The sequence below is a fragment of the Oncorhynchus nerka genome, linkage group LG20 (genome assembly GCF_034236695.1).
Source record: "Oncorhynchus nerka isolate Pitt River linkage group LG20, Oner_Uvic_2.0, whole genome shotgun sequence".
Lineage (NCBI taxonomy): Eukaryota > Metazoa > Chordata > Actinopteri > Salmoniformes > Salmonidae > Oncorhynchus > Oncorhynchus nerka.
This window is the reverse complement of record NC_088415.1, coordinates 6,033,597-6,051,613: the sequence shown is the minus strand read 5'-3', so window position 1 is coordinate 6,051,613 and position 18,017 is coordinate 6,033,597. Positions and strand designations below refer to the sequence as shown.

At 44.6% G+C, this 18,017-nt stretch overlaps 1 protein-coding gene across 1 annotated transcript in view; it reads left to right on the top strand.

The window, feature by feature from the left end:
* The window catches only part of LOC115120478 (arginine-glutamic acid dipeptide repeats protein-like), a 324,644-nt gene that overhangs the window by 236,526 nt on the left and 70,101 nt on the right, over positions 1 to 18,017 (top strand). The window contains 4 exon segments of the mRNA XM_065005146.1: positions 2,998 to 3,046; positions 3,361 to 3,497; positions 4,175 to 4,274; positions 5,073 to 5,171. Coding sequence (XP_064861218.1) covers positions 2,998 to 3,046; positions 3,361 to 3,497; positions 4,175 to 4,274; positions 5,073 to 5,171 — 385 coding nt within the window.

Below are 18,017 nucleotides of genomic sequence, written 5' to 3'. Positions count from 1 at the left end.
TAGCACTAACTGCTGGGCTGGAACAAAAACATGCACAGCACACTATACACTGCAGCTCTCCAGGACCATGTTAGTCCTGGGCTGGAAGGAAATCATGCACAGCACACTATACACTGCAGCTCTCCAGGACCATGTTAGTCCTGGGCTGGAAGGAAATCATGCACAGCACACTATACACTGCAGCTCTCCAGGACCATGTTAGTCCTGGGCTGGAAGGAAATCATGCACACGTTGAAGGAGTTGAAGAGCTAGTATTGAGGGGGGTTGAAGAGCTAGTATTGGGGGAGGGGGGGTTGAAGAGCTAGTATTGGGGGAGTTGAAGAGCTAGTATTGGGGGAGTTGAAGAGCTAGTATGGGGGGGTTGAAGAGCTAGTATTGGGGGAGTTGAAGAGCTAGTATTGGGGGTTGAAGAGCTAGTATTGGGGGAGTTGAAGAGCTAGTATGGGGGTTGAAGAGCTAGTATTGGGGGAGTTGAAGAGCTAGTATTGGGGGGAGTTGAAGAGCTAGTATTGGGGGGAGTTGAAGAGCTAGTATTGGGGGGTGGAGTTGAAGAGCTAGTATTGGGGGGGGGGAGTTGAAGAGCTAGTATTGGGGGGAGTTGAAGAGCTAGTATGGGGGGTTGAAGAGCTAGTATTGGGGGAGTTGAAGAGCTAGTATTGGGGGAGTTGAAGAGCTAGTATTGGGGGAGTTGAAGAGCTAGTATTGGGGGAGTTGAAGAGCTAGTATGGGGGGGGAGTTGAAGAGCTAGTATTGGGGGAGTTGAAGAGCTAGTATTGGGGGAGTTGAAGAGCTAGTATTGGGGGAGTTGAAGAGCTAGTATTGGGGGAGTTGAAGAGCTAGTATTGGGGGAGTTGAAGAGCTAGTATTGGGGGTTGAAGAGCTAGTATTGGGGGAGTTGAAGAGCTAGTATTGGGGGTGGGGGGAGTTGAAGAGCTAGTATTGGGGGTGGGGGGAGTTGAAGAGCTAGTATTGGGGGAGTTGAAGAGCTAGTATTGGGGGAGTTGAAGAGCTAGTATTGGGGGTGGGGGAGAGTTGAAGAGCTAGTATTGGGGGAGTTGAAGAGCTAGTATTGGGGGAGTTGAAGAGCTAGTATTGGGGGGTTGAAGAGCTAGTATTGGGGGGAGTTGAAGAGCTAGTATTGGGGGGGAGTTGAAGAGCTAGTATTGGGGGTGGGGGAGTTGAAGAGCTAGTATTGGGGGGTTGAAGAGCTAGTATTGGGGGTGGGGGGAGTTGAAGAGCTAGTATTGGGGGTGGGGGGAGTTGAAGAGCTAGTATTGGGGGTGGGGGGAGTTGAAGAGCTAGTATTGGGGGTGGGGGGAGTTGAAGAGCTAGTATTGGGGGAGTTGAAGAGCTAGTATTTGGGGGAGTTGAAGAGCTAGTATTGGGGGAGAGTTGAAGAGCTAGTATTGGGGGAGTTGAAGAGCTAGTATTGGGGGAGGGAGTTGAAGAGCTAGTATGGGGGGGGTTGAAGAGCTAGTATTGGGGGAGTTGAAGAGCTAGTATTGGGGGGGAGTTGAAGAGCTAGTATTGGGGGGAGTTGAAGAGCTAGTATTTGGGGGAGTTGAAGAGCTAGTATTGGGGGGGAGTTGAAGAGCTAGTATTGGGGGAGTTGAAGAGCTAGTATTGGGGGAGGGAGTTGAAGAGCTAGTATTGGGGGGTTGAAGAGCTAGTATTGGGGGGGGGGTTGAAGAGCTAGTATTGGGGGTTGAAGAGCTAGTATTGGGGTGGGGGAGTTGGCCACCTCTGTTATACTTGTGTTGAACGTGTTGCTCCGATGCCTGTTCTCCTCCTCGTCAGCAGGTCCAGTGTAGCTGCGTCTGTCATATTTTATTACACTATGGAATATTACCCCCCCCCCTCCCTCCCTGACAACTGTCTGCTCTCTGTCGGAGAGAGAGTGGATTGGATGAGGGATGGTGGAGAGGAGCGAAGGGGGGGGGGCAAAGGCTTGCTGGAAGGGTGTGAAAGGGGAGTGAGGATTGGTGGAAAAAGCAAGAGGGGGGGGGGGGGGGGGTTAAAATGTGTGTACCCGTCACAGTGAGGGCCCAGGGTTGTGGTTGGAGGACATTAACACTACCACAGGGACCTAACAGACTCAGGTTTCACCCCGGTCCAGCCAGCGCTAAACCCCAGCCAGCTCCAGTGATGGAAAGAGGGAACGCTTCTGCTTCAAATATCACTACTTTGACAGTTTCTGGGCTTCCCCTGCCCCTGCAGCAGCCATCTGAGCTAGAAGACTATACTATATGAAAATCTATGTGCTGTTGCCTAGGCAACGGAAGGGGGAAAAGGAGGCCTTTTGAAAAGGGAACATCTTGTCATTTTCTCTAATCCGCTGCAGCTGGAGGGATATGGCTAGGAGGAACACTGTTGTTATTATTATTACATTACTAGGCGGTTGTTGCCACGGTTACCAACGTTTTGTACGTTTTGTGTAACCCACCGGCAGCCATTTTGCAGGCAGGCTGTGTCTCTGAAATCGTCTGTATCAACCCCACCCCTCTCCCCTCTTCTCCGCCTCCTCCTCCTCTTTAAGTGGTATTGCTGTTTTGTTGCTGAATGCATCTCTACAATACCAGCTTCAGGGAAAAAAAATCCAATATCCTAGAGAACACCCATTCTCTTTGTGCACAAGAAGCGTCTCTTCCATAGAAAAAAATGTTTCGATATCTTGAATTACACATTGCAACAAAATCTGCAACACACCTTTTTAATTTTGACAACTAAAATCATCCCCATAATGGGAGGTTTTTCCATCAAACAAACAAACTCTTTGTTTGCCGAGGTATTGACATGATTGGTTACCTGTTCTGTAATAAAGACAAGATGTCTCACCTTGGTTCTGCCGGACATTCAGTATCTGCACGCTTTTGCTCTTGCCAGACAATGATTCCCTCAAGGGGGACAAGAACTAGTCATTGCACTGAGCTAGTCCTGTAACATCCGTAGTACATATCTTCTTTGTTGTGATCTAACAACTTATTTTCTCTCTACCAGGCGACTAAACAGCACACAGGGGGAGATCAGAGTGGGGCCCAGTCACCAAGTAACTATTTTTTACATGCGTTATTAAAGTAGCTGTCCAGTGTTTTATAGATTTCTATGAAAAATATGACCTGTAATTTATTACAATATAAAGTGAAATAGATTCATTCATAGTTGGTTGACTTACATTTGTAAACATTCTCCTTTTAGAGATATTTAAACCATAGTGCTTTGTTGTTCACACAGCCACTCTTGTTAGATGGTGATGAAAAGCATTTGAAAGCTGATATTTCACAGGCTAGTCTTATGGTGCTATTTGTAGTGTGATTGACACCCCCCCCCCCCCCTCTCCCCCTCATCCTCCTCCCTAATTAGGCCAAGCTTCCTGAGTTGCAGCCCTTCCCCTCCGAGGCCCCGGGGGTCCTGACTCAGGCTGTAACAGAGAATGAGGAGCTAGTGTGGATGCCAGGGGTCAACGACTGTGACCTGCTCATGTACCTCAGGGCTGCAAGGTGAAACCTGACTCATGACCTTTGACCCTACTGTCTGGAGAGATAATTCTCTATGACCCTTGACCCTATTGTCTGGCGAGATGATAATTCTATACCCTTTTCCTACTGTCAACTTGCCTCGGAGCTGCTAGGTGAGCTCAGGAGACATGACCCTGCTCCATGTCAGAAGGGAATAGTCCAATAGAGTAGCACAGTATGAATTATAATACCCATAAAACCTAGCGGTCAAACAGGGAAATGGTCCCAGTTAGTGATTTTAGAATCACTTAAAATAAGGTCTGTGTTTCGTGTAGGTTTACCCTGGCAATACGTTTTGATTACCATGTAAATCTGTCTCTGGGACAGGGTTGACTTTTTAATCAATATATTTGCTTGTAACCGCTAGGTTTTATGGGTATTATGATACCTCCTCTGCGGGGTTCTATTACCCACTTCCCACTGCCAAGCCCATGTAATCTGTACTGAGCTGGCCTACATACCAGACACCAGTGTGAAACGGGGTCAAAGAGTCCTAGATGCATTGGAAGGTATATAACAATATTAAAAAGATGATTGATCTTTGCTGACTTAAGGTTGGACATGCAGTTTTTTTTCTCTCTCTCTCTCTGTGTGACTTGCGTTGTAGTTTGTTAGGTGTCTGATAGACGTTTCTCCATCTGTTAATGTGTGTTCTCCAGGAGCATGGCGGCCTTCGCTGGGATGTGTGACGGAGGTTCTACAGAGGACGGTTGCCTAGCAGCCTCGCGAGACGACACCACACTCAACGCACTCAACACGGTATGTGTCTGGATAATGTTGATGTGACATGTTGGTGTGTGTCTCCCCTCTGGATAATGTTGATGTGACATGTTGGTGTGTGTCTCCCCTCTGGATAATGTTGATGTGACATGTTGGTGTGTGTCTCTCCTCTGGATAATGTTGATGTGACATGTTGGTGTGTGTCTCCCCTCTGGATATTGTTGATGTGACATGTTGGTGTGTGTCTGGATAATGTTGATGTGACATGTTGGTGTGTGTCTCCCCTCTGGATAATGTTGATGTGACATGTTGGTGTGTGTCTCCCCTCTGGATAATGTTGATGGGACATGTTGGTGTGTGTCTGGATAATGTTGATGTGACATGTTGGTGTGTGTCTCCCCTCTGGATAATGTTGATGTGACATGTTGGTGTGTGTCTCCCATCTGGATAATGTTAATGGGAAATGTTGGTGTGTGTCTCCCCTCTGGATAATGTTAATGTGACATGTTGGTGTGTGTCTCCCCTCTGGATAATGTTGACGTGACACGTTGTGGTGTGTGTCTCCCCTCTGGATAATGTTGCCTTGACATGTTGTGGGGGGTGTGTGTGTGTGTGTGTGTGTGTGTGTGTGTGTGTCTGTGTGTGTCGATGAAAGCAGTTGGTATGTGATCTTTAACGTAAATGAATCAAGAACATAGCATAAATAATGCAACGTTTACCATCTGTCTCTAACTGTAGTTTATACAGTCACCTTTCTGTTATACATTATTTTGTCCGTAGATAAAAAAATAAAAAAGCTAATATTGTGAATGTTGAACTTCCGTGTTTCCTCCTCAGCTCCACGAGAGCTGTTACGATGCAGGCAAGGCCCTACAGCGCCTGGTCAAGAAGCCCGTTCCCAAACTCATAGAGAAATGCTGGTCAGAGGACGAAGTGGTAAGACACTCATTATTATTATTATTATTATTATTGTTTATTATTATTATTATTATTATTTATTATTATTATTATTATTTATTATTATTATTTATTATTATTATTGTTTATTATTATTATTATTATTATTATTATTATTATTATTATTGTTTATTATTATTGATTATTATTGTTTATTATTATTATTGTTTATTATTACTATTATTATTGTTTATTATTATTATTATTATTGTTTATTATTATTATTGTTATTATTATTATTATTTATTATTATTATTGTTTATTATTATTATTATTGTTTATTATTATTATTATTATTATTTATTATTATTATTATTATTATTATTTATTATTATTATTATTGTTTATTATTATTATTGTTTATTATTATTATTATTATTGTTTATTATTATTATTGTTATTATTATTATTATTATTGTTTATTATTATTATTATTATTGTTTATTATTATTATTGTTATTATTATTATTATTTATTATTATTATTGTTTATTATTATTATTATTATTGTTTATTATTACTATTATTATTGTTTATTATTATTATTATTATTGTTTATTATTATTATTATTATTGTTTATTATTACTATTATTATTGTTTATTATTATTATTATTATTGTTTATTATTATTATTGTTATTATTATTATTATTTATTATTATTATTGTTTATTATTATTATTATTGTTTATTATTATTATTGTTTATTATTATTATTATTATTATTGTTTATTATTATTATTATTATTATTGTTTATTATTATTATTGTTTATTATTATTATTATTATTGTTTATTATTACTATTATTATTGTTTATTATTATTATTATTGTTTATTATTATTATTATTGTTTATTATTATTATTATTATTATTATTGTTTATTATTATTATTATTGTTTATTATTATTATTATTGTTTATTATTATTATTGTTTATTATTATTATTATTATTTATTATTATTATTGTTTATTATTTATTATTATTATTATTATTATTATTATTATTGTTTATTATTATTATTATTGTTTATTATTAATATTATTATTATTGTTTATTATTATTATTATTATTGTTTATTATTATTATTATTGTTTATTATTATTATTATTGTTTATTATTAATATTATTATTATTGTTTATTATTATTATTATTATTGTTTATTATTATTATTATTGTTTATTATTATTATTATTTGATAACCTTTAACCTCCAGATAGGACGTTTTGGCATCAGAGCTGGGTTTAAATATGTTTTTTTTTTCCCAAGCTGAACTTGATTGAGCTTGCCTAGCACAATGTCCACACAACACTTATATATGTCATATTGTTCCACACTCCGGTGGCTTGTTATCATGGGTTCCTGTGGTTGTCTTTAGAGGGAGCTGTTGAGACAAAGGTTCTGCTGTATAGCTGCTGGTTTGGGCCACATAAAATATTAGTATTGAGAGCAGCTGCATCCTGTATATCGACTGCAGAAAAAAAAACATATTGGAAGAAGTTGTGTGTGTGTGTGTGTGTGTGTGTGTGAGGAAGAAGGAAAAGATTGAGAGCCTGTATCATTGTCCCTCATTTAGATTCCAATCTCAATGCAGCTGGGGCTAGTTCTGGTATTAGAATACACTACATGGCCAAAGGTATGTGGACACCTGCTCGTCCAACGTCTCATTCCAAAATCACGGGCATTAATATGGAGTTGGTCCCCCCCCCCCTTTGCTGCTATAACAGCCTCCACTCTTTTCACTAGATGTTGGAACATTGCTGCAGGGACTTGCTTCCATTCAGCCACAAGAGCATTAGTGAGGTTGGGTACTGATGTTGGGGGTGATTAGGCCTGGCTCACAGTCGCCATTTCAATTCACCCCAAAGGTGTTTGATGGAGTTAGTCAGAGCTATGTGCGGGCCAGTCAAGTTCTTCAACACCGATCTCGACAAACCATTTCTGTATGGACCTCTCTTTGTGCACGGAGGCATTGTTATGCTGAAACAGGAAACGGCTTTCCCCAAACTCTTGCCACAATGTTGTAAGCACAGAATCGCCTAGAATGTCTTTATGCTTTAGTGTTAATTTTACCCTTCACTGGAACTAAGGGACCCGAACCATGAAAAACAGTCCTAGACCATTATTCCTCTTCCACCAAACTTTACAGTTGGCACAATGCATTGGGGCAGGTAGCGTTCTCCTGGCATCTGCCGAACATAGATTAGTCCCGTCGGCTTGCCAGAGGGTGAAGCGTGATTCCTCACTTTAGATAAGAGTCCAATGGCGGTGAGCTTTACACCACTCCGGCCAACGCTTGGCATTACGCATGATGATCTTAGGCTTGTATGCGGCTGCTCGGGCCACGGAAACACATTTCATGTAACTCCCGACGGACAGTTCTTGTGCTGACGTTGCTTCCAGAGGCAGTTTGGAACTCGGTAGTGAGTGTTGCAACTGAGGGTAGACGATGTTGTGATTTGCTTCATGAAATGTGTTTCCATGGCCGAGCAGCCTCACACAAGCCTAAGATCACCGAGTGCTGAAGCGTGGAGCGTGTTAAAACCGTCTGTCTTTGGTAGTTCCTGACCTGGACTAGTAAAACATATTGTTTTGTGTAGTTCCTGACCTGGGCTACAGTACCAGTGACAAGTTTGGACACACCTACTCATTCAAAGGTTTTTCTTTATTTTTACTATTTTCTACATTGTAGAATAATAGTGAAGACATCAACACTATGAAATGAGAAATATGGAATAATGTAGTAACCAACAAAATGTTAAACAAATCAAAATATGTTTTAGATTCTTCAAAGTAGTCAACTTTGCACACTTGGCATTCTCTTAACCAGCTTCGTGAGAAATGCTTTTCCAACAGTCTTGAAGGAGTTCCCACATATGCTGAGCACTTGTTGGCTGATTTTCCTTCACTCTGCGGTCCAACTCATCCCAAACCATCTCAATTCAATTGAGGCCGGGTGATTGTGGAGGCCAGGTCATCTGATGCAGCACCGTCACTCTCCTTCTTGGTCAAATAGCCCGTACACAGCCTGGGGGGGTGGGTTGGGTCATTGTCCTATTGAAAAATAAATGATAGTCCCACTAAGCGCAAACCAGATGGGATGGCGTATCACTGCAGAATGCTGTGGTAGCCATGCTGGTATTCCTTGAATTCTAAATAAATCACAGACCGTCTCAACAGCAAAACACCATCACACCACCACCTCCATGCTTCACAGTGGGAACCACACATGCCAAGATCATCCTTTCACCTACTCTGCATCTCACAAAGACACAGATTTTAGAACCAAAAATCTCAAAAAGGACAGATTTTCACCGGTCTAATGTCTATTGCTCGTTTCTCTTGGCCCATGCAAGTCTCTTCTTATTATTGGTGGCCTTTAGTAGTGGTTTCTTTGCAACAATTCAAACATGAAGGCCTGATTCACACAGTCTCCTCTGAACAGTTGTGTTTGTTACTTGAACTCTGAAGCATTTATTTGGGCTACAATTTCTGAGGCTGGTAACTCTAATGAACTTATCCTCTACAGCAGAGGAGACTCTGGGGGATCCTTTCCTGTGGTGGCCCTCATGAGAGCCAGTTCCATCATAGCACTTGATGATTTTTGCGACTGCACTTGAAGACACTTAAATTAATGATGGACTGTCGTTTCTCTTTGGTTATTTGAGCTGTTCTTGCCATAAAATGGACTTTCACCAAATAGGGCTATCTTCTATATACCAACCCTACCTTGTCACAACGCAACTGATTGGCTCAAACGCATTAAGAAGGAAAGAAATTCCACAAATCAACTTTTAACAAGGCACGCCTGTTAATTGAAATGCATTCCAGGTGACTACCTCATGAAGCCGGTTGAGAGTGACAAGAGTGTGCAAAGCCGTCATCAAGGCTTTGATTGGCAACATTGAAGCATCTCAAATATCAAATCTATTTTGATTTAACACTTTTTTGGTTACTATATGATTCCACATGTGTTGTTTCATAGTTTTGATGTCTTCACTATTATTCTACAATGTAGAAATTAGTTAAAATAAAGAAAAACCCTTGAATGAGTAGGCGTGTCTAAACTTTCGACTGATACTGTGGTAAAACATATTGGAACGTGTAGGTCCTGAGGTTGAGGTCAGGGCTCTGTGCAGGTCAGTCAAGTTCTTCCACAGTAAAACCTAGTCTTGTACTATTATTACAACTTCTAGTTTTATCTCGTGCTCCTGTACATTATATTTTATGTCATTCCAGGCAGGTAATCGTAGCAGATTAAGTCACTCGTTCTTTAGTAGCAATAGACCAGCTATGAATTCTCTATGATTTACAGTGCATTTGGAAAGTATTCAGACCCCTTGAGTTTTTCCACATTTTGGTAAGTTACAGCCTTATTCTAAAATGGATTAAATTGTTTTTTTCCCCTGTTATCAATCTACACGCAATAACCCATAATGACATCACAATAACCCATAATGACATCACAATACTCCATAATGACATCACAATACCCCATAATGACATCACAATACCCCATAATGACAAAGTGAAAATGTATAATGTATGAAGATAAAAATGTAAAAAATATAACATCTACATAAGTATTCAGACCCTTTACTCAGTACTTTGTTGAAGCACCTTTGGCAGCGATTACAGCCTCATGTCTTCTGGGGTATGAAGTTACAAGCTTGGCATTTCTGTATTTGGGGAGTTTCTTCCATTCTTCTCTGCAGATCCTCTCAAGCTCTGTGAGGTTGGATGGGGAGCGTTGCTGCACAGCTATTTTCAGGTCTCTCCGGAGATGTTCGACCGGGTTCAAGTCCGGGCTCTGGCTGGGCCACTCAACTACATTCAGAGACTTGTCCTGAAGCCCACTCCTGCATTGTCTTGGCTGTGTGCTTAGGCTTGTAGACGTGATGGAAGGTGAACCTGCGCCCCCGTCTGTTCCTGAGCGCTCTGGAGCAGGTTTACATCAAGGATCTCTCTGTACTTTGCTCCGTTCACCTTTCCCTCGATCCTGACTAGTCTTCCAGTCCTTGCCGCTGAAAAACATCCCCACAGCATGATGCTGCCACCACCAAGATCCACCGTAGGGATAGTGCCAAGTATCCTCCAGACGTGAATCTTGGCATTCTGGTCGTTAGACCAGAGAATCTTGTTTCTCATGGTCTGAGAGTCCTTTAGGTGCCTTTGGGCAAACTCCAAGCGGGCTGGTGTGCCTTTTACTTAGGAATGGTTTCCGTCTGACCACTCTACCATAAAGGCCTGATTAGTGGAGTGCTGCGGAGATGGTTGTCCTTCTGGAAGGTTCTCCCATCCACTCAGTGGAGCTCTGCCAGAGTGAACATCGGCTTCTTGGTCACCTCCCTGACCAAGGCCCGTCACCCCGATTGCTCAGTTTGGGCTGGCGGCCAGCTCTAGGAAGCATCTCGGTGGTTCCATTTAAGATTGATGGAGGCCACTATGTACTTGGCGACCATAAATGCTGTAGAAATTTTTTGGTACCCTTCCTCAGATCTGTGCCTCCGGTCTCGGATCTCTACGGACAATTCCTTCGACCTCATGGCTTGGTTTTTGCTCTGACATGCACTGTCAACCTTGGACCTTATATAAACCGGTGTGTGCCTTTCCAAAATCATGTCCAATCAATTGCATTTACGACAGGTGGAGTTCAATCAAGTTGAATCAACTTCTCAAGGATGATCAATGGAAACAGGATGCGCCTGAGCTCAATTTCCAGTCTCATATGCCAAAGGGTCTGAATACTTATATAAATATGGTATTTCTATTTTTATTAAATTAAAAAAATAAAAAATAATAATCTGTTAACATTTCTAAAAAACGTGTTTACGCTTTGTCATTGTGGGGTATTGATGAGCAAAAATACTCATGTAATCCATTTTAGAACAAGACTGTAATGTATCAAAATGTGGAACAAGTCAGGGGGTCTGAATACTTCCCGAATGCGGTGTACACATGCTAAAGGCTCGTGACCTTACACGGCCATGCTGAGATGATCAGTGTGTGGTGTCGGGGGGGGTCAGTTCCCGCCACACGTCTCCGAGGCGAGCTCGCAGTTCTCTCACAGGCCATTCGCAGGCCTCTTATTGCATAGCCGCCCTCTGCAGAGAGTAGCCAGATATGTTTTCCTACTGCCTGAGGTAGGCAGGCAGGAGGTCGTCTGTTGTAAGGTTGTCCCCATGGTGTCCATAGCCCAGCCAGTCACCTAGCCACCCAGTCCGTACTTAACCTTCCAAGGACACTGGCCTGTTCACTCCTTCATTCCTTCCCAGCACTCTGTCCCTCCCTTCCTCCCTCCTTCACTCCCAGTGAAGTGATGTGATTTCCATCTGGTCTTTCGACAGCCCCACACACAGCCTTGAGAGACAGGTGTAAATGTAGCCCGACCTTGACGCAGATACACGCTCAGACATCGGCCCCATTGACTTCGCTGCTCCCTCGTTTTATGTACTCAACTCACCCTCCAGGACCAGCCTCATTATTTCTTTCTGCTCTCTTTTCTTCCTCCCTTCTTCCTTTTGAAGTGGGCATACAAGTGACAGTGGGGGCTGTGGAGATGACAGAATCAGCCTGTCTGCAGGGTCACTGGTAGCCTAGTGGTTAGAGTGTAGAGGCGGCAGGGTAGCCTAGTGGTTAGAGTGTAGAGGCGGCAGGGTAGCCTAGTGGTTAGAGTGTAGAGGCGGCAGGGTAGCCTAGTGGTTAGAGTGTAGAGGCGGCAGGGTGGCCTAGTGGTTAGAGTGTAGAGGCGGCAGGGTGGCCTAGTGGTTAGAGCGTTGGACTTAGTAACCGGAAGGTTGCAAGTTCAAATCCCCGAGCTGACAAGGTGCAAATCTGTCGTTCTGCCCCTGAACAAGGCAGTTAAACCCACTGTTCCTAGGCCGTCATTGAAAATAAGAATTTGTTCTTAACTGACTTGCCTAGTTAAATAAAGGTCAAATAAAAATTTAAAATAAACCTCTCTCATAATCTGAAATAGTCTTATACATTCTCCCTACACTAATCTGAAATGGTCACATACATTAGCAGAGAGCTTGAGAGGATCTGCAGAGAAGAAAGAATGGGAGAAACTCCCCAAATACAGGTGTGCCAAGTTTATAGCGTCATACCCAAGAAGACACGAGACTGTAATCGCTGCCAAACGTGCTTCAACAAAGGGTCTGAATATTTATGTAAATGTGCTAATTGCATTTTTTAAATATATAATTGAGGAGAAATTACTACTACTGTACCTCCCCAATTTTGTGCTATCCAATTGTTAGTAATTACTATATTGTCTCATCGCTACAACTCCCGTACGGGCTCGGGAGAGACGATGGTCGAAAGTCATGCGTCCTCCGAAACACAACCCCTTGTGTTACCATGGAGACGATGTGGGGTGTCTTGTGTTACCATGGAGAGGATGTGGGGTGTCTTGTCACCATGGAGAGGATGTGGGGTGTCTTGTGTCACCAAAGAGAGGATGTGGGGTGTCTTGTCACCATGGAGAGGATGTGGGGTGTCTTGTGTTACCATGGAGAGGATGTGGGGTGTCTTGTGTCACCAAAGAGAGGATGTGGGGTGTCTTGTCACCATGGAGATGATGTGGGGTGTCTTGTGTCACCATGGAGAGGATGTGGGGTGTCTTGTCACCATGGAGAGGATGTGGGGTGTCTTGTCACCATATAGATGATGTGGGGTGTCTTGTCACCATGGAGAGGATGTGGGGTGTCTTGTGTCACCATGGAGAGGTTTGGGGTGTCTTGTCACCATGGAGACGGTGTGGGGTGTCTTGTGTCACCATGGAGAGGTTTGGGGTGTCTTGTCACCATGGAGAGGATGTGGGGTGTCTTGTCACCATATAGATGATGTGGGGTGTCTTGTCACCATGGAGAGGATGTGGGGTGTCTTGTGTCACCATGGAGAGGTTTGGGGTGTCTTGTCACCATGGAGACGGTGTGGGGTGTCTTGTGTCACCATGGAGAGGTTTGGGGTGTCTTGTCACCATGGAGACGGTGTGGGGTGTCTTGTGTCACCATGGAGAGGATGTGGGGTGTCTTGTGTCACCATGGAGAGGATGTGGGGTGTCTTGTGTTACCATGGAGAGGATGTGGGGTGTCTTGTCACCATGGAGAGGATGCGGGGTGTCTTGTCACCATGGAGAGGATGTGGGGCGTCTTGTCACCATGGAGAGGTGTGGGGTGTCTTGTCACCATGGAGAAGATGTGGGGTGTCTTGTCACCATGGAGAGGATGTGGGGTGTCTTGTGTCACCAAAGAGAGGATGTGGGGTGTCTTGTCACCATGGAGAGGTGTTGGGTGTCTTGTTACCATGGAGAGGATGTGGGGTGTCTTGTCACCATGGAGAGGATGTGGGGTGTCTTCTGTTACCATGGAGAGGATGTGGGTTGTCTTGTCACCATGGAGAGGATGTGGGGTGTCTTGTCACCGTGGAGAGGATGTGGGGTGTCTTGTCACCATGGAGTGGATGTGGGGTGTCTTGTGTTACCATGGAGAGGATGTGGGGTGTCTTGTCACCATGGAGAGGATGTGGGGTGTCTTGTGTCACCAAAGAGAGGATGTGGGGTGTCTTGTCACCATGGAGAGGATGTGGGGTGTCTTGTCAACATGGAGAGGATGTGGGGTGTCTTGTGTCACCAAAGAGAGGATGTGGGGTGTCTTGTCACCATGGAGAGGATGTGGGGTGTCTTGTCACCATGGAGAGGATGTGGGGTGCCTTGTCACCATGGAGAGGATGTGGGGTGTCTTGTCACCGTGGAGTGGATGTGGGGTGTCTTGTCACCATGGAGAGGATGTGGGGTGTCTTGTGTCACCATGGAGAGGATGTGGGGTGTCTTGTCACCATGGAGAGGATGTGGGGTGTCTTGTCACCATGGAGAGGATGTGGGGTGTCTTCTGTTACCATGGAGAGGATGTGGGGTGTCTTGTCACCGTGGAGAGGATGTGGGGTGTCTTGTCACCGTGGAGAGGATGTGGGGTGTCTTGTCACCGTGGAGAGGATGTGGGGTGTCTTGTCACCGTGGAGAGGATGTGGGGTGTCTTGTCACCGTGGAGTGGATGTGGGGTGTCTTGTCACCATGGAGAGGATGTGGGGTGTCTTGTCACCATGGAGAGGATGTGGGGTGTCTTGTCACCATGGAGAGGATGTGGGGTGTCTTCTGTTACCATGGAGAGGATGTGGGGTGTCTTCTGTTACCATGGAGAGGATGTGGGGTGTCTTGTCACCGTGGAGAGGATGTGGGGTGTCTTGTCACCGTGGAGAGGATGTGGGGTGTCTTGTCACCGTGGAGAGGATGTGGGGTGTCTTGTCACCGTGGAGTGGATGTGGGGTGTCTTGTCACCATGGAGAGGATGTGGGGTGTCTTGTGTCACCATGGAGAGGATGTGTGGTGTCTTGTCACCATGGAGAGGATGTGTGGTGTCTTGTCACCATGGAGAGGATGTGGAGTGTCTTGTCACCATGGAGAGGATGTGTGTGTATCCTCTGTGTGTGTATCCTCTGTGTGTGTGTCCCCTCTGTCTGTGTGTCCCCTCTGTCTGTGTGTCCTCTGTCTGCGTGTGTGGGTCCCGTGTGTGTGTGTGTGTGTGTTTGTGTGTGTGTCCTGTGTGTCTGTGTGTGTGTGTATAACCAGCATGATCTTCACCCGTTTCATAGCTTCATAACAATCAGCTCTGAAGCAGGAAGTACTAACACATTACAATGACCTTTTTAGCTGTTTCCTCTCCTCCTCCCTTTCTATCGCTCTTCTCCTCTAATGCCACACAATAGAGTACTGTTAAATGCAGGGGAGGAGGGGGGACTGGGTGAAAGCGCCAGCCTCTCTCTTGGAACACTCTGACAGAGAGAGAACCCTGTTGTTTCAGCACACACAGCCGGCTGGTGATTTGGTAGCTAGTCTGCTTCCCACCCACCCTGCCTCCGCCTCCCCTATCCTCCCCCTCTCTTCTCTCCTTCTCTTTTCTCTTGCTCTCTCTTTGGCTCACTCAGCTCGGCCCCTCCTCCCTCCCCTGCTGCGTTGCCAGGCAACAGCGGTCTGGAGCAATGGGAGCAGGGGCGGCGAGGGAGGGAGGGAGCAGAGGAAGAGTAGAGAGAGAGAGTTGAGGGGGAGGGAGCAGGGCCAAGCAGAGCGGAGCAAAGCGATTGGTGGAGCAGATTGGTGTATGATTTATTAGCAGGGGCTGGAGAGATGGAATGAAGGGAGGACGAGAGAGCGGAGAGCCCAGACGGCAGCTGAAATGGAGCTTCTAACCGGAGCCGGCATGTAGAGGGGGGGAAAGGAGGGAGGGAAGGCAGAGAGACGGAAAGGAAGGAGTGAAGGAGTGGGCAGGGAGGATTAGAGGAATGAAGTGGGGGGAGGGAGGAGGAGGAGGAGTGTGTTGCAGTACAGTCAGCCGGCTGAACAGCTCAGCCAACTGAGCAATACATCTCCAGACAGCCAGGCTGTGTGAACAGGACATTAGTGGGGATGAGATAATTGGGTGATATGATTGGGACTGGGGGGAGTGGCTGCTGCTGTGTAGTGATGAGTGTTAATTGTCCCCCCCCCACCACCATGAAATTGTGGAGGGGATTCTGGATCTTTCTCCATCCGTCTGTATGTTAGACACACGAGATTTCTCAAGACCGCATCGAGGCGATATTGACAAAGCTTCTGTTAATGATACGTCTTGCAATAGAGACCAGGTGTTTACAAAATGACACTGATCGGCACAAGGCGAGAGCTATGGTAATTCATTTAAATATATTAGTCACAAGCAATATCTCAATTGGCCCAAGGGGGGCGCTGCATCATTTGTGGTTGGACGACATGTTTACTGTTGCCTCGTTGAGGTTAGTCACAAGCAGGGCCAGAGCCCATACACCCCAGGAAATGAAGTACCGCTTTACGTCACTGATACCGCTTTACGTCACTGATACCGCTTTACGTCACTGATACCGCTTTACGTCACTGACGCCGCTTTACGTCACTGACGCCGCTTTACGTCACTGACGCCGCTTTACGTCACTGAGGCCGCTTTACGTCACTGACGCCGCTTTACCTCACTGACGCCGCTTTACGTCACTGAGGCCGCTTTACCTCACTGAGGCCGCTTTACGTCACTGACGCCGCTTTACGTCACTGACGCCGCTTTACGTCACTGACGCCGCTTTACGTCACTGTGAGGCCGCTTTACGTCACTGACGCCGCTTTACGTCACTGAGGCCGCTTTACCTCACTGAGGCCGCTTTACGTCACTGACGCCGCTTTACGTCACTGACGCCGCTTTACGTCACTGACGCCGCTTTACGTCACTGACGCCGCTTTACGTCACTGAGGCCGCTTTACGTCACTGACGCCGCTTTACGTCACTGACGCCGCTTTACGTCACTGACGCCGCTTTACGTCACAAGCATTAAATACATCACACATTAAGTGTACTGCAGTCAACCAACAGTCTCTCTTCCTGGACCGGCCTTGTGGCTTTCTGCAGTTTAACTTCCCAGAATGCTTTTCACTGCAGTTGTGATTCGGTGAAGAAACCAGGGCTGTCCCCAACAACAACAACAATAAAATCATCTTGGTCAGCCCATAGTCGATTGGTCGAAATGTTAAAACGTATATTTTTCCATATGTAGATGCAACCTAATGTGTTTTAATAATATCAACTTTATATGCGTTGAGCTTGTCTGATGCTTTAAGCTCAATGTTTGCTGAACTAAGACACACACGGCTCGAGGTGGCCAGAGATGAAGAAAAACTGGACCCGACCGTCGTCCTCCCGCTCCTGCTGGCGTTCTCAGATTCTGCCGTTACTCTCCTGAAGTTGCCGACGATAAGCTACACGAGGAGTCTGCAACCGTTCTCTCGTGTGTGAATGACCATTTACCTGGCCATTTCTACCAATCTCCGTGCCAGTTTATGGTTTTCATTTTGCCTGGAACAGTTCAATTTCATTTATAAGATGTCTTTGTATCTCAATTTATAATTCTATCTAAATGAAAATAATACAAACCTAAAAAGCAACTTTTATTGCCATTAACATCTATGTAAAAAAATAAATCAATAAAGCCAACAAACAAAAACATTGTATCCTGCAGGTTAAAATATGTTAAAATAAATAATAAAATGTTTAAATCCTATAAATCACATTGGCTACACATGGCCTGTCTGCAATGAACTTACAACATTGTATCAACTCTTAACTTGGGTCTGGCTACACATGGCCTGTCTGCAATGAACTTACAACATTGTATCAACTCTTAACTTGGGTCTGGCTACACATGGCCTGTCTGCAATGAACTTACAACATTGTATCAACTCTTAACTTGGGTCTGGCTACACATGGCCTGTCTGCAATGAACTTACAACATTGTATCAACTCTTAACTTGGGTCTGGCTACACATGGCCTGTCTGCAATGAACTTACAACATTGTATCAACTCTTAACTTGGGTCTGGCTACACATGGCCTGTCTGCAATGAACTTACAACATTGTATCAACTCTTAACTTGGGTCTGGCTACACATGGCCTGTCTGCAATGAACTTACAACATTGTATCAACTCTTAACTTGGGTCTGGCTACACATGGCCTGTCTGCAATGAACTTACAACATTGTATCAACTCTTAACTTGGGTCTGGCTACACATGGCCTGTCTGCAATGAACTTACAACATTGTATCAACTCTTAACTTGGGTCTGGCTACACATGGCCTGTCTGCAATGAACTTACAACATTGTATCAACTCTTAACTTGGGTCTGGCTACACATGGCCTGTCTGCAATGAACTTACAACATTGTATCAACTCTTAACTTGGGTCTGGCTACACATGGCCTGTCTGCAAT